Source organism: Centruroides sculpturatus, unplaced genomic scaffold (assembly GCF_000671375.1).
Source record: "Centruroides sculpturatus isolate CEXI.00-Female unplaced genomic scaffold, Cexi_2.0 scaffold613, whole genome shotgun sequence".
In the NCBI taxonomy this organism is placed as follows: domain Eukaryota; kingdom Metazoa; phylum Arthropoda; class Arachnida; order Scorpiones; family Buthidae; genus Centruroides; species Centruroides sculpturatus.
In genome coordinates, this window is record NW_019384835.1 from 324037 (window position 1) to 342612 (window position 18576).

The window sequence follows — 18576 nt, forward strand, 5'->3', positions numbered from 1 at the left end:
GACATTAATGAATCTATATATATTTATGTATTTTTTTTTATTATACTTTTAATATTTTATAGATACTGAAGTTGAAGAATATGATGTTTCTGAATTGTCTAGAGATAAACTTCAAGAAATTGAAGCAGATAGTTTTTGGTGTATGTCAAAATTACTAGATGGTATTCAAGACAATTATACATTTGCCCAGCCTGGAATACAAAGTAAAGTGAATCTTCTAAAAGAATTGACCCAAAGAATAGATGGTAAGTTAATATCAATTAAAATGCTATTTTAAATCTTTGTAAAAAATTAACAGATTGTTTTTGTACTGATTTTAATTAAAATATTGAAAAACTTCTAGTAAAAATAATTTTAATGTAGTATTTCATTTCTAAGTAATTACTATATATCTTCAATTCTAATGTACACATTACTGTCACATTTTAATGTTTCTGAAATCAAGATATATTTATATCAAGAGAAATATGTCAATTGATAACTTCACAGAACGAGTTATAGTGTAGTTGTCATTACCTTTACATCCTCATATAAGTTTATCTGAGAGTCATTTCATTTATGTGCATCAATATGCTGTAAGAATTGAATTCAACTAAAATTTGGATTTAAATTCCCATTTAATATTTCAAAAATATGATGCAGCATTGAAACAAAAATGTATTTTATGTATATCGAAGAGCATATAAATAATATAGCAAATTGTAAATATTCATAATGCATTCTTTTATTTTAGTATTTCATTCAAAATCAAAGGTGTGGGTAATTTTATAGATATATCTATGTTGTTGTGATTTTTATGTTCTTTAAAGTTTTAATTGATCCTAGAATAGAAGAAATGTGATATATTTTTAATTGTTTATTGTTTTTGTACTTGCTTATTAGATTATTCATTTGTCTCCTAATCTATGAGACAAGCATTTCATAGTTTCAGTTACATTTTAATTGTAGAAGTATAATTATTGAAATTATATAGAAATTTAAATCTAATTTATTAGTAATTTTACCAGACCTTACATTATTAATTTTAAGTGGCATTTAACAACTTGGTTTAATTACGTTAAAATATGTTGCTGTTGCTTAAATAGTAGAATGATTTAACATAACCATAAGCAAATTACTGTATTTTAAATAATAATAAACCTGGACAATATTATGATGTACATTTTCTAAAATAGTTCCTGAATAACAATTGCATAATTATTATGATAAATTTAATCCATTTGATGAATTTGTTATTTGAGGAATTGTATTTAATAACAGATATTATATATTTTCCAATAACATTTCAAGATAATGAATGTCATAACAAAATAAATAAAAATATGACTTTATTCTCTTGATGTTTAATATCTCAGATGATAAAAATAACTTTTATTACATTAATAGAACAGATATTTATAGAAAACTACTTTAAAAGTATGTATCTTTTGCATCTACAAATTTCTACTACTACAAATTTTGCACCACTTGTCAAAGCAGTTCTGAAAGCTATTTTTGTGATGTTTTTGAGAGCTTTCATCACCTATGGAAACTGAATATAGAAACATTTAGTTTGCATTGGTCATTTCTGGTTAATAAATATATAACCAAGAAAGAACATAACAATGCTTCCTCAACTTTTGTGTCCTTTGATGTTGTTCTCAAAGACTATCATCCTTTCCCCAAAATGAAAACAAAGTTGAAGAATAGTAGATTTCAATCAGTAGCATAGAGGAAAATTGTAGCAACAAGATCCTGTAAAGATGTCATAAAAAGTAGCTTTCAGGAATGCTTTGACAGGTGTTACAGATACTGGCAGAAGTGTACAGTTACAATATTTTGAAAGTAGTGTAGTGTAAGAGTTTGTGTAATAAAATCTGTGCCAAAACTTAAGTTTATTTTTTTCTCCACTGTGTATAATTGAATAAATTTCTAAATTAACAATATATACATTTAGAATCTCTATTGAGTTACATTTTTTTTCTTTTATAGAATAATTAAGTAGTTATTTCAAATATTTTGTATTATAAAGTATTTAAATAGCTTGTTTTGTACTGAAGTCAATTTAAATTTTAAAAAATTTTTTGTTTTAATGTTTATTTCAAATAATATTCATGAATTCTTTTGTTATATTTTGAAATTTCAAATTATAATTCAGTACAGTAATACCTTGACTTACGCTACCCCGACTTACGTGAACCCGGAGTTACGTAATTTTCAAATCTCGTCGATTCGTCTTTTGTTTGAGTGCCAAGCAACTCTTGATTACTCACTCCCCTCACACTATTGTTCAGCTTATATGTTCGGACGCGTCGTGCAGAATCGACGCATAGCTACAATTTATTTTGTGTTATTTATTTCTGTGTTTGTTATATCTATGGAGACTTGAGAGATTCTATGTGATAATTTCTTGTAACTGTGAATGAATCAAAAGACAAGATAAGATTAACGAGAACATTTATTAGCTTACATACATTTGACTTGGATTTTATACAAATTGCGAAATTATACCCTAACTTGCGCGAATTTGACTTACGTGGTTATCACTCGGTCCCACCTATCACGTAAGTTTAGGCTATTACTGTACTTTATTTTTGACAATTTCATCAAATACTTGATTATGTTTATTAGCTCCACTTCATGAACATCTTCATCGACATTCTGTAGAATATTTACAATTTTCATTTCGATGGATGAATAATCTTTTAATGAGAGAACTTCCATTGCGGTGTACAATTCGTCTTTGGGACACTTATTTGGTAAATTTAAATATCAAATATTTCTTATTACATTTTTTTTTAAATGTTTTAATTTTGTTTATTAAAATTTACACAGTTAGACATTAATGAATCACAATGTTGCTGTTACTTAAAGTAGTTCAAAATGTTTTTATATATATATATAGGGTTGTTCAAAAGTAATTCACCAGAGTCTGCTTCCATACATAACATGTATGTACCATTAAACATATAAAAAGTATAATAAGTATAACCTTAAAAGTTTTAGAAAAGTACTTTTAAAAATCTTTTAAAATCTATGCACTGTATATGGTGCTGTCGGGAACAAGTTATACCTTAAGTTAATTATTATTACAACACACAAACTAATATTAGTTAGTGTGTCAAACCATAATAAAATTGTTAAATACTATAGTTTTTTTAAGTTTTACGTTCATTAAATAGTAATAATTAATTTTACAGTATATCCTGATGATTACAGGTTATGACAACTAAGTACTACATAAAACTGGGTTCAATGCACATAACTATATACCAGTAATGTCAGTACAAAATGTATTTACAAAAAATAATGAAAACAAATGTTTTTGATGATTTTTAAATTATCATCTTCAGCCAATTTAAAAATCATCAAAAACATTTCTTTTCATTATTTTATGTAAATACATTTTGTACTAGATATTTCTGGTATAGTTACATGCATTGAGTTATGACAATTATTTACACCATAAATTACTTTTTTCCTATGGCAGGGCTCTATATGGAAATATCTTCTGGTGTGTTACTTTAGAACAACCTGTATAAACATTTTAAACTGCTATAAGAAGTACAAGTGCTGCTGATAATTTTAGGCCTTAAACATTTAATGACATTTTATAGCTCATCTTGATGAACAGTTTGATTATTTTGATATATAACAGTTCATTGTAACATCTATCAAAGATTTTACAATGAAAAAGAAAAATACTGGAAAAAATTAAATCATAAAAATTTTAAAGAAATATATTCTCATGGATTGACAGAAGCTTTTGCATTTTTTTCAGATCTGATTAGATCATCTTTTTTAGATATTATTAAATATTGTAAAATTATATTTTGTTCTCTATAAATATAATTCAGTTTTATTTACATCTTATAAAATATAAATTGATTTATTTTCTTACAGTCAGAAACGAATGGTTTCTCCACTTTTCATTTGTATGTGTGTGCTGCATTTTTGACTCATTGGTCAAAGGATTTACTCCAAGAAAAAGATTTTCAGGTAAAAATCATCTTATATGTAAAAAAAAATAACAGAAATATANGTTTGTACTATATTTTGACCAATTTCCCCACAAGAAATGATTAAGCTGTCACCTAAAGTTTGTTTTTTTTTTTCTCATAGTCTATTTTTTTTAAATAAATTCGCTGTGAAACCAAAAAAATTTATAATATAATAAATGATAAGTTTTGTATTATGAATATTTATATATTAGTCATATATTTACCTGGCTGATTTTGAGAAATTTTGGCTTCTTTGCAGATGTAGTTGTTTCCATTTATAATTAATCAGTTTTGTAACGAACTTCAGGTCATTCTTTGATTACTTTTTTATTTACTTTAATAATTATTATTTCTGTTAGCTCCAAACCAGTTGTATTAATTTACATTTATGCTATCTGAACAAATTTGTTTGATCAGTTTTAAGGTAATTTTTGAATTTTCCTAAACCTAATTTTTAGAAATGTTCATTTCATTTTTTTTGAGCATAACCTCTGTATCGGTGTGTTTTGTGTTTGAATATCCTGCTTATTTTGAGCATATTTTGTGTTAATCTCTTCCTTTGCAGATGAAGGGTAATTAGTAGAGCCAAAAATTTTCACTTTTGGCGAATTTCTCAGCTATATTTGCCTGGAATGAGCATCTTTCAATCAGTACTAATTTGCCGGCAAAACTAACTATAAATTCATTACTCCAAAGGATGAATTATATGTATATTTGTGACTATTTTATTTGCATATAGTGTGTAATTAGATAAGAAATTTAAAATATGTAGTCCATAAAATTATAATAGAGATAAATTTTTAGCATTTTTGTATATGTCTCTTATGAAAGTGTCTATCATCAAATTTGCCAGTTAGGGTGAAAATCACCGATTTTCACCCTAATAGGCGAATTTGGCAATAGGTGGCGAAATTGTCAGTTTCCCATGTGCTTTATACAAAAATGTCTAGAAAACAGTCAATTGAGTTTAAAATTGATTCCGTGATTAAGGAATTAGGTGGCAATATATTTCGCTGTACCAAAAAAACAATTCTCTGTGTTAAGTGCTCTACACATGTCAACTAAGAATGTGATACAATTAAGAAACGACTTTTGGAACATCTCAACAGTGCAAAACACAAGAAACATAACATGCTACAGTCACAAACACTGTTGTTTGAAAATGGAAGCACTTTTGATAAAGAAATGGTTGAAGCATTCACCAGTGCAGATATTCCGCTTGAAAAATTAAATAAAGAAAAACTGAGATTGTTTCTCGAGAAATATATGAAGAAGCCGATCAAAAGTGTTCCAGGTATTTTTTATTGTAATTAGTTATTTTAATGAAATGTTTATTTTATTGAAATTGATGCTGCTGTTTGCAATTGTGCTCATAATTTAACTGAAATATGATTTTATTTGAAGTCTCATTGCATTATTTATTTTTTTAGCACTGTGGGCACATCAAAAAACTATCTTCAACTCAGTAACAGAAAAAATTAAAGATGAAATTAGTGGACATGATGTCTATTTCGTTGTTGACAAAACTAGTGACAAAGTGCAAAATAAAGTGGTCAACGTACTTGTAGGAAAATTGAATGGCGAGAAAGCAAAATCAATGTTAATTGATGTGACATTTCGCTCAACAGTTGGCATTATAATACAAGAATGTATACTCAACATGTCTAGAAAATTGTGGCCAAATGATTTAAAATATTCAAAACTGAAGTTAATAGTGACAGATCGAGCATAATACATGATGAAAAATTCATTGATTTTTTCCAAATGTACATCATGTCATGTGTCTCACTCACGTACATAACATTGCATTTAGGATTCAGAATGAGTACAAATTAACAAATTCACTTATATCAGAAATGAAGACGTGAAGTCAAGAGAAAGACAAAATTATTTTAAGAATGCAACTGAAGTTAGTAATCTTCCTCCAGAACCAATTGTCACTTGCTGAGGGTCTTGGTTAAACACAGCAAAGTACTATGTTGATAATTTTGATACTGTTGAGAGCTTCATTTTGAACTATAAACAAAAATCTCATTCAAATGCTAGAAATGTTTTGGTGAAACTGTTACAAGAGAAGAAAGTTAACCTCAAGAAAGAATTATTTGATCTCCGTAATCTCGTCAAGCTATCAAATATTATAATATCACTGGAAGAACAAGGACTCAGTGTAACTAAACAAGCCGAACTAATTGAAAATGTAAAAGAAATTGTTTCTGGTTATTTTATATTTTCTCAAAACTTGAAAAAAGTTTTGTCAAGTAATCCTGATCTTATCAAATTTACGTCTTTTGATATGAATTTAAGTGATAAAGTTAATAGTGAGTACGCTCCTTTAGTTGCAGTCAACGTTGAATGTTCATTCTCATTATATTCATCGATATTGAGCAATCAACATCATAGTTTAAGTGAGAATTATTTGAAATATCTAAGTGTAGTTCGTTTTAACTTGTTTTTGAAATAAATAACTGGCAAATTTTTTTGGCGAATTTAAGGCAAAAAATTGGCGATTTTAGGCCCAAAAACTTTTGGCTTTAGTAATTAGGCTTAGCAGAAAATTGCATGCCAACTGGTACATCACACTGTGTAAAATGTAATAATGCATTTATAGGGAAAGTGAAATGGATATATAAGTATTGTTCACAAAGATGTAAAGCAGTTTTTTTTGTGCTAAATCTTCAATGTAAAAGTTTTGAGTTTCAAAGACTTATTTATAAATTTGCTCAGAGATATAAATGTGAGCATTATGTTGGCAAAGATATTGAAAATGAGCAAGATAAGCTAGTGAATGTTTATGCTATTTGTTGTCTTGAATTTGAAGAAAAGAGCAGGTATTAAAGTATAACAAGAAGCTTTTTTATAACTTTTGAATGAAACAGTATATTTTCTTAACAAAATTATTATAATACTTTTTATTAATTACAAAACATAAATTGCAATTATTACCTTTTTATGTATTTTTAGGCGTTTGAACGTGTATTATACATTTGGGCCATTCGTCATCCTGCCAGTGGTTATGTTCAAGGGATGAATGATCTTGTAACGCCATTTTTCGTTGTCTTTTTACAAGAAGTTGTTCCTCCAGGTAATAAATAAATATTATTTAATTTATTCAATTTGTAGATTCTTTCACAAATGGACAATTATTCTAAGAATATAGAATTTGATCAGTTTTTGACAAGCTGATTCAAATTCTGTAAAGCAATAAAAAAAATATAAAAGTATGAAACATAAAGGAATCTGTAATGTAATCATTTTGTTAATATTTTATTGTTCATGACTCTAATCTAGAACTTTAGATACAATTAATTAATAACAACATATATTGCTATAACAAATTATCAAGAATGCATTTACGCACACAAAAATAAAAGCATTTTTCTCTCATTTATTATTGTAAATATTTTTCATTCACATAATAATAATAATAATAATACATCATAAACTTTGATTTTTAATGCCTTTTTATTAAAGTTTTAAAATATTTACACTTGCTTGTAAAAATGAAATTAAATAATTACATTATCTGCTTGAATTAATTCTCAATTTCATGACATTGTGTTGTTTTGAATTTTTGTTTTTTGTATTTAATCTTTATTGTATTAAATTTCTAGAATTACTGATGTTACAAACCATAAATGATAGATACTCTTGGTTTGTATTTTCCTATATTAAACTTATTAGGAATACTCTATGACACAAGTACTAACAACAATGAAACATTTGATTCTTTTAAAGATATAATGAAATATCCTGCCATGTTTTACTAATTTTCTATATATGATAAGTTTATGAAAGTATCTATTAATCTTTAATATAATTATAAAATCATTATATCAATAATTTAATGAAATACTGTTTATTTTAGCATAATTATTATAAAAGATTATTTTCTTAAAATATATATATATCCTCAACTTTTTATTAACCTCCCCTTTTTTGCTAATACAGTAATAATAGTAATATATCTGGTGAGCCAGAATTAATCCACATGTTGTTTTCATAGGAAATATCTGTTTAGTACACACAAATTTACAATATCCAGAACTGTCATATACATAACCCATTAGACTACATCAATGATGTTTAATTGACCTTCAACTAATTTTTAATTCTGAAAATGCCTTAATGATGCCTAGAAGTCAATATTGGCTATTTTGGGGACCCATCCTCTTCATTACTTTGAAAATATTTCAGTTTTCAAATAACTAATAATAACTGTTGTTCAGCTACTTGTATTTATTGAAATAATAAATATTTTTGATTCATTCATTGTATTCTTTTTGTCAAGTATAACAAGATGTTAGCTAGTGAACATAATAACAAAAATAATTTTAAATAAATAAAAAATGAAAAATTTAATAAAGAAATTTAAGAAAAATAATTTATTTGGATAGTAAATTTAATTGTATTAATGAAAAGTATTAAACATTTTAACTTTAAACTAGACTTCTGCACTACTTGATCGAAGAGTTGACTTTGCTTCAGCAATGACTACATTAGGATAGAAGATACCCGCACAACAACTAGGGCTGTTTTTGTTTAACATTCATGTTGTTGTTGTTGCTAGGTCTTGCAAGTGGTTGTGTGTGTAGATGATCAGATTCGGGATGGAGGAGGTCTGAGAGACAGTGAGTTGGAAGTGAATCACTCAGATGCCAATTGACAACTAATAACTTTATTTGAAAAGAAAAAAGGAATTACATGATATATGTACATTGTACCATGTTGAAATAACTGACTTATACACTGTAGATGGTTGTGTGAGAGAGAGAGTTTACATGATATTGCATGTAGATGTAAATACCTGAAGTTTAGTTGGTCTGCTAGTAGATGTGGTAACTTCCCTTTCCTGGAAGTAGAGGTGAAATCTAGAATTGTCCTGGGTTTTGGTGATGAAGTTAGGCCTATTAAGAGGCAATTAAGTGTTCTGTTTCAACAATGACGTTAATCCAAATAAGAGGCACTTAATAAATCCATTTAGCGACTGCATCTGTTAGAGGACCAGGTGATGACTGTAACCATCAGAGGAATGGGTGTCAACTGCCTCAATGGACTGTTGATTGTTATATTAAACCTGTAAATTTTCATCCGATGGAGATTATTATTTAATAAAATTGAAGACAAAATCTGCCCAAAAAGTACCACCATTTATTTTCTCTGTCATTTTTGGTGACTGACCTTTCTTTGTAGGCTACTTGTCATCAGAAGTTAAAAAAAGTCCTTTTAAAAAAACACAAAATATATCCAATTAAAATTACAAGTAATTTCTAAAAAAGGAACTGGTTACATACAGATGTCTTGCTTGCATCCATCCATACCTTTTTTTGGGGTGTTATTGCTTTTATCTACTAGAAACAGGTGCTGGAAAATGTAGATTTTAAGAAAGCTGCCCCTGGTGATGATACATATAGAATTTTCATCTGTAAATTTTTGTCTGATGGAGATTATTATTTAATAAAATTGAAGACAAAGTCTGCTCAAAATGTTTTATTAAAGTTGGTAGTATACAACTGGGAAGACAAAAGGTTGCAGGAAAGCATCACTTTCGGCATTGAGAACATGTAAAATGAGATGTTCTCAGGTAATAGTTGACTGTTATCAAATGACAATAATCAATTATATGATTATGGGTTGGCAGAACTGTTTTAGATGACTAATAATGCTTGGATAAATGTCAAAATTCAGTTTAGGAATAAAAATCAAATTTTTGTCTTGGAATGAAAAACTAGAATTTAAATTGGTATGATATAAATTGCTCTCAAAAACTTTTTAATATAACAAAAGTCCAGGTTCCCATACATATAAAGTTGCTTTATAAATATTTAGGATCTTTTTTCATTTTAAATATTAATAATGATACTTCAGCATTTTCCTTTTTTCATAATACATATATCTGAAAAATTATAGAAATAATATAATGCAGAACAATTAGAATTTTTACTTTTAAAATTTTATATAAAAACTGTTGTAGTAGGAAATGTTTACATGTTAATAGTTTTGTAATATCTTTGTTGCTGAAATATTTTATTGACAAATTATTTTAATGAGTTTTTGAATATTAAAATCTTCTGATTTTAAAAAAATGTTCACTATCTTTTTGATATCAAAAATTCAATTTCTAACATTTATCTTTCAGGACTGTTCTAGTTTATAAATTTATCAAATATTTTTAATTAAAATTTCAAATTAGTGTAAACATTATATAAGTCAATAACTATATCTTATGAAGGATTTTTGAAATTATATAGTATATAGTATTATTATATATTTGTCTTGAAAGAGTATTGTAAATATTGATTTTTCTTTATTCTAAGATTCATATTGATGTTCCAAGAATGAGTCCTTTGGTTCCATTATTTCAGCAGGAAATTGTACAGGAAGTAAGTAAAATTTTGAAGTTGTTTAAAAAATGTAACAAAAAATCCTTACAGAATATTGCTATATTGAAAAGAGGCAGATTTTTGAAATGCTATTTAATAGTATATTTTCTTAAATTGTTAAAAAAATTAATGATAAGTTAATTGGATGATCAGATCAGAATAATTTATTTAGTGATATTAATTTGAAATTAAAAATATACCCACTTTGCAACATTTTATTACATTATTCATTATCAAATAAGTATGAAAATATTAAAGCAAATTTATCTCAGTTTAAAAATTAATATGCTGAAAGTTCTATATTTTCTTAAACATGAAATTTTAAGACCATATGATGATGATAAATGAATTTGAAATATTTCAGTTTTTAAAAATATATAATATGAATANCGTTTGCTAAAGAAAAACAAGGGGCGACAATCTGTAACACAGCATACAAATGAGGCTGAATTTGTTTGTAAACTAGATGAACTTTTTGACATTTCTCATTTTAAAGCAGTCGAAATGATAAAATTCCAGAGGATCATGCGTTCTTGTTAGCTCAGCGTGAGAAAGGACCTAAAGGGTCAATGGTAGGTGTGGAGGCAAAATTAGCTGCAGAGGAGAAATGATCAGCACAAAGACAGAATAGATGCTTAACAGAAAACGTAGAATGGAAGACTTGAAGAGAAGTTCACGGTGAAGAAATAGCGGACCTAATATCCTCAAGCAGAAGCACAGATACTGAAGAAAAAGATGCAAGCTGTAAAAAAGATAGAGTAACTAGTAAGGCAGTTGGAGGCAGATTATCTAGACAGCAAGAAACACTCTCTGTCTCTACCAAAATAAACTGATAAAGTTACATCGAACGTAGTACTGAAAATTTCAAATTTTGTGAATTATAATATGTTTAAAAATTTTTTCGTTGCATTTTGGTTTGTAATCCATCAAGTTTTTGAATATTGAAGAGTCTACATGACTATTTAATTTGTCTTTAATTGTCCAAAAGTGAAACAAGTCTAGTTTAACAAAACAGATCTTGTATGTTTTCATTTGTCATAAATCGCTCTTTTTATAAACTTTGTGGTCATTGAGCTACCTCTAAATTTTAATATATCAAGTTTAAATTTCTTCTGTAGTAATTTGAGATCAGTTGGAATAGTTCTGGAGGATAGGACCACAAAAAAGTAAGCGATTTATTTTTCCCTATTTTAAGCACCACGGCACCACCCAAATGTATAACAAATGTATATATGTGTAAATACATATATATTGTTATACATGTTTTAATCATATGCTTTATATATATTTAAAAATAGAATACACGTCATATACATCAAAATGTATTTTGACCTCATGTACACAAATAAATGTTTAAAAAACTTTTAGAAGAAATCTGTTCAGTTGAAACTGTTGTCACAGAGATAACAGGCATTTCTTGATAACGAATTTAAAATTTATGAATTTGAAAAAGTTGTCAGTTTGTCATCTATATTTATAAAACATTCTTTCTTTAAACTATTTTAAAAACTAGTTTTTGTGTTTATAATGTTACTAAAAGAATAATAAATATTAATTAAAATTTATTTTACACCACGCACTAAAGCTATCGATAGCGTTTACTGCTGATACAATAATTTTATAATTGAAATTATGATTATGATTTCATAAAACATGTTTTTATTATTGTGAAATTATTACTTGATAACAATATTAGTTATTTAGTTTGATTTTTCAACTTTTTCAATAAAAATGAACTATTAAAGTATTTCTGAAATGAAAATTAAATAAATAATTGTTACTTTAGAATTACCTTAAACGTACAGTACATATATATACATATATTTCTTTTACATTTAAATTGCTATTTTAACTTAATCATTTTATACTTGGCTCTTCCAAATTTGTTCCTTGATCAAACTGAAAACACTGTTGTTTTAAATATTTAATTAAAACTTCTGAAATAACATTTAAGTTTATCATTTCTAATTTAAGAATAATCTATATCCTGAAGTTTTATAACAAGAAAAATATATGTTGGGAAAATGTTTATAGATAAAATATAAAAGAATATGTATAAAATGTCATATGATAATTTATAAAGTTTTTCTATGATGTATATTTAGGTAGATGGAAGTGCAAAAAAAGAAAAGTGATAAAGCATCATAATATGATTTAACTTGAAAATTATATATTCCACATAAAATAGTAGAAAATATAACATAGAATTATTGTTATTAGTTATTGCATTTAATAAAGGTTAAATTGCTGTTTCTTAATGTATCTTTAAAAATATAATACAGGTATACCTCGACTTACGTCGTTTTGAGTTACGTCGTTCCCGATTATAAGTTGTTTGTCAAGAAAGTATATGGAAAAATAAAAATCAAGTTTAAGTCATTTTATTCGACTTTACGTCTGTCCGCCACAAATATTGAAGTCGTAATATCACTAGAAAAATGTTTAAAGCACATAAAATCATATTATAATATATACATTTACAAGTATATACTGTATTTACAGTACATGCATTCATAAATTTAAATTACTTTTTTCTGTACTATATTAAAAACTAAAATTTATTTGTTTGTAAGCTTAAAATAGATCCTTATTAACCATATATTATTAAAAATGCATTAATAAATAAAATACAGAACGGGAATTGGTAATTTATGGTTTAGCCTAGTGGCAAGTAGATTCGGAGACAAGTAAATTCGACTTATGTCGTTCTCTTGGAACCAATTACTAACGTAAGGCGAGGTATACCTGTATTGGCTTAAGGATGAAGCTATACAAGTAGCCCATAAGTTATTACTTAATGATTAAGCTATCTCTGGCTTAAGTATTTAATAAATTACTGTATGTATTTATTATTTATATTTTTTATTTTGTATATTTACAAAATAGCTACAAACAAAATATACAATTACTAATAATAAAATAATTGTTTCTGTTAATATTATGTATTTATATAAACATACATAAATCACATATTATGACTAAAATTTATGTTTAACAAAAACATTTAACAAAGTTTTAAACAGATAAATATTTTTATTTTAGGGTTTAATGCTAACACTTCAGAATCTACCAACGTTACACTGGGGTAACGAAGAAATGAGTCTTCTTGTGGCAGAAGCTTATAGACTTAAATTTATGTTTGCAGATGCACCCAATCATCTACAGTTGACAAAGAAATGAACTAGTTTTAATACAAGATTGATTTAATAAGTTAAAAACACTCTTACAGGAATTCCATGGAAGGAAAAACATTGATATTTTATCATTTAAGTTGGAATTATAAAATGAACTTGCCAACTTTCATTCATGAAAGAAGAATAATTTGATGATTGTCAAGTATGCATTTCATATCAATATGTAGCAGTCTGCATAGCAGACATGGCTAAATCAGCTATCAGTAAGGATCATTTTGTTTTGTTTTCTTAGTTAAATGGCAATGAATATTTCCTGCTACGTTAGCAAAATAGTTTCCCCAGAGGATAGTGTTTCCCTGTATAGAATATACTATACTTTTGTTAGAGTGTTTGAAAAAGAAATTTGTTGCAATTTATCAGCATTTATAAATCTAGTGCCTCTTAATATTATATCTGCTATGCAGATCCAATATATATAAATGATCTTGTGACCAATCCATTTTTTCACTTTTAATGAAAAATAAGGGTAATGTTCAACAAAAGAGTTGAAAAAAATATATATATTGTTCAAGCCGAAGAATTTATTATATCATGAAACATTTATTAATAATGGGATATAATAATCTATTTTAAAAATGTTTCTGTTTTATTATTATAATTATTATTATTTAACTGTTAAAANTTTACATCCTCATATAAGTTTATCTGAGAGTCATTTCATTTATGTGCATCAATATGCTGTAAGAATTGAATTCAACTAAAATTTGGATTTAAATTCCCATTTAATATTTCAAAAATATGATGCAGCATTGAAACAAAAATGTATTTTATGTATATCGAAGAGCATATAAATAATATAGCAAATTGTAAATATTCATAATGCATTCTTTTATTTTAGTATTTCATTCAAAATCAAAGGTGTGGGTAATTTTATAGATATATCTATGTTGTTGTGATTTTTATGTTCTTTAAAGTTTTAATTGATCCTAGAATAGAAGAAATGTGATATATTTTTAATTGTTTATTGTTTTTGTACTTGCTTATTAGATTATTCATTTGTCTCCTAATCTATGAGACAAGCATTTCATAGTTTCAGTTACATTTTAATTGTAGAAGTATAATTATTGAAATTATATAGAAATTTAAATCTAATTTATTAGTAATTTTACCAGACCTTACATTATTAATTTTAAGTGGCATTTAACAACTTGGTTTAATTACGTTAAAATATGTTGCTGTTGCTTAAATAGTAGAATGATTTAACATAACCATAAGCAAATTACTGTATTTTAAATAATAATAAACCTGGACAATATTATGATGTACATTTTCTAAAATAGTTCCTGAATAACAATTGCATAATTATTATGATAAATTTAATCCATTTGATGAATTTGTTATTTGAGGAATTGTATTTAATAACAGATATTATATATTTTCCAATAACATTTCAAGATAATGAATGTCATAACAAAATAAATAAAAATATGACTTTATTCTCTTGATGTTTAATATCTCAGATGATAAAAATAACTTTTATTACATTAATAGAACAGATATTTATAGAAAACTACTTTAAAAGTATGTATCTTTTGCATCTACAAATTTCTACTACTACAAATTTTGCACCACTTGTCAAAGCAGTTCTGAAAGCTATTTTTGTGATGTTTTTGAGAGCTTTCATCACCTATGGAAACTGAATATAGAAACATTTAGTTTGCATTGGTCATTTCTGGTTAATAAATATATAACCAAGAAAGAACATAACAATGCTTCCTCAACTTTTGTGTCCTTTGATGTTGTTCTCAAAGACTATCATCCTTTCCCCAAAATGAAAACAAAGTTGAAGAATAGTAGATTTCAATCAGTAGCATAGAGGAAAATTGTAGCAACAAGATCCTGTAAAGATGTCATAAAAAGTAGCTTTCAGGAATGCTTTGACAGGTGTTACAGATACTGGCAGAAGTGTACAGTTACAATATTTTGAAAGTAGTGTAGTGTAAGAGTTTGTGTAATAAAATCTGTGCCAAAACTTAAGTTTATTTTTTTCTCCACTGTGTATAATTGAATAAATTTCTAAATTAACAATATATACATTTAGAATCTCTATTGAGTTACATTTTTTTTCTTTTATAGAATAATTAAGTAGTTATTTCAAATATTTTGTATTATAAAGTATTTAAATAGCTTGTTTTGTACTGAAGTCAATTTAAATTTTAAAAAATTTTTTGTTTTAATGTTTATTTCAAATAATATTCATGAATTCTTTTGTTATATTTTGAAATTTCAAATTATAATTCAGTACAGTAATACCTTGACTTACGCTACCCCGACTTACGTGAACCCGGAGTTACGTAATTTTCAAATCTCGTCGATTCGTCTTTTGTTTGAGTGCCAAGCAACTCTTGATTACTCACTCCCCTCACACTATTGTTCAGCTTATATGTTCGGACGCGTCGTGCAGAATCGACGCATAGCTACAATTTATTTTGTGTTATTTATTTCTGTGTTTGTTATATCTATGGAGACTTGAGAGATTCTATGTGATAATTTCTTGTAACTGTGAATGAATCAAAAGACAAGATAAGATTAACGAGAACATTTATTAGCTTACATACATTTGACTTGGATTTTATACAAATTGCGAAATTATACCCTAACTTGCGCGAATTTGACTTACGTGGTTATCACTCGGTCCCACCTATCACGTAAGTTTAGGCTATTACTGTACTTTATTTTTGACAATTTCATCAAATACTTGATTATGTTTATTAGCTCCACTTCATGAACATCTTCATCGACATTCTGTAGAATATTTACAATTTTCATTTCGATGGATGAATAATCTTTTAATGAGAGAACTTCCATTGCGGTGTACAATTCGTCTTTGGGACACTTATTTGGTAAATTTAAATATCAAATATTTCTTATTACATTTTTTTTTAAATGTTTTAATTTTGTTTATTAAAATTTACACAGTTAGACATTAATGAATCACAATGTTGCTGTTACTTAAAGTAGTTCAAAATGTTTTTATATATATATATAGGGTTGTTCAAAAGTAATTCACCAGAGTCTGCTTCCATACATAACATGTATGTACCATTAAACATATAAAAAGTATAATAAGTATAACCTTAAAAGTTTTAGAAAAGTACTTTTAAAAATCTTTTAAAATCTATGCACTGTATATGGTGCTGTCGGGAACAAGTTATACCTTAAGTTAATTATTATTACAACACACAAACTAATATTAGTTAGTGTGTCAAACCATAATAAAATTGTTAAATACTATAGTTTTTTTAAGTTTTACGTTCATTAAATAGTAATAATTAATTTTACAGTATATCCTGATGATTACAGGTTATGACAACTAAGTACTACATAAAACTGGGTTCAATGCACATAACTATATACCAGTAATGTCAGTACAAAATGTATTTACAAAAAATAATGAAAACAAATGTTTTTGATGATTTTTAAATTATCATCTTCAGCCAATTTAAAAATCATCAAAAACATTTCTTTTCATTATTTTATGTAAATACATTTTGTACTAGATATTTCTGGTATAGTTACATGCATTGAGTTATGACAATTATTTACACCATAAATTACTTTTTTCCTATGGCAGGGCTCTATATGGAAATATCTTCTGGTGTGTTACTTTAGAACAACCTGTATAAACATTTTAAACTGCTATAAGAAGTACAAGTGCTGCTGATAATTTTAGGCCTTAAACATTTAATGACATTTTATAGCTCATCTTGATGAACAGTTTGATTATTTTGATATATAACAGTTCATTGTAACATCTATCAAAGATTTTACAATGAAAAAGAAAAATACTGGAAAAAATTAAATCATAAAAATTTTAAAGAAATATATTCTCATGGATTGACAGAAGCTTTTGCATTTTTTTCAGATCTGATTAGATCATCTTTTTTAGATATTATTAAATATTGTAAAATTATATTTTGTTCTCTATAAATATAATTCAGTTTTATTTACATCTTATAAAATATAAATTGATTTATTTTCTTACAGTCAGAAACGAATGGTTTCTCCACTTTTCATTTGTATGTGTGTGCTGCATTTTTGACTCATTGGTCAAAGGATTTACTCCAAGAAAAAGATTTTCAGGTAAAAATCATCTTATATGTAAAAAAAAATAACAGAAATATAATATAATTAATAATAATAATGTTTATTTTGAAAGAAAATACAGTATATACTTTTGATTATCCAAAAAAAAAGTATAAATGTATTAAAAAATTAATAAAGTAACTAATTATCATTTTAGACATATAAAACTTAAAGTAACAAATTTGACACTATAAGTACACGTTTCATTTTGATGATAATTTATATTCTAATTAAATAATGTAGAAACAGTGTGATAGCCTAAATTTTTCCAAATTATTCTTTAATCTGTTAATTTGGTAGTTAAATTGACAGTGTACATATATTAATAAATATCACATAAATTTAAATAATTAAATAAAATAAATATAAACATATATATATGTACAGTACATATATATACATATATTTCTTTTACATTTAAATTGCTATTTTAACTTAATCATTTTATACTTGGCTCTTCCAAATTTGTTCCTTGATCAAACTGAAAACACTGTTGTTTTAAATATTTAATTAAAACTTCTGAAATAACATTTAAGTTTATCATTTCTAATTTAAGAATAATCTATATCCTGAAGTTTTATAACAAGAAAAATATATGTTGGGAAAATGTTTATAGATAAAATATAAAAGAATATGTATAAAATGTCATATGATAATTTATAAAGTTTTTCTATGATGTATATTTAGGTAGATGGAAGTGCAAAAAAAGAAAAGTGATAAAGCATCATAATATGATTTAACTTGAAAATTATATATTCCACATAAAATAGTAGAAAATATAACATAGAATTATTGTTATTAGTTATTGCATTTAATAAAGGTTAAATTGCTGTTTCTTAATGTATCTTTAAAAATATAATACAGGTATACCTCGACTTACGTCGTTTTGAGTTACGTCGTTCCCGATTATAAGTTGTTTGTCAAGAAAGTATATGG

General features: G+C 26.0%; 1 protein-coding gene across 1 annotated transcript in view; it reads left to right on the forward strand.

Annotated features, from left to right (window-relative positions):
• The window catches only part of LOC111630198 (TBC1 domain family member 22B-like), a 41127-nt gene that overhangs the window by 18277 nt on the left and 4274 nt on the right, over positions 1-18576 (forward strand). Inside the window, exons 6-11 of the mRNA XM_023374260.1 lie at positions 63-245; positions 2611-2738; positions 3883-3978; positions 13403-13538; positions 16270-16397; positions 17542-17637. Coding sequence (XP_023230028.1) covers positions 63-245; positions 2611-2738; positions 3883-3978; positions 13403-13538; positions 16270-16397; positions 17542-17637 — 767 coding nt within the window. The remainder of the gene's footprint in view (positions 1-62; positions 246-2610; positions 2739-3882; positions 3979-13402; positions 13539-16269; positions 16398-17541; positions 17638-18576) is intronic.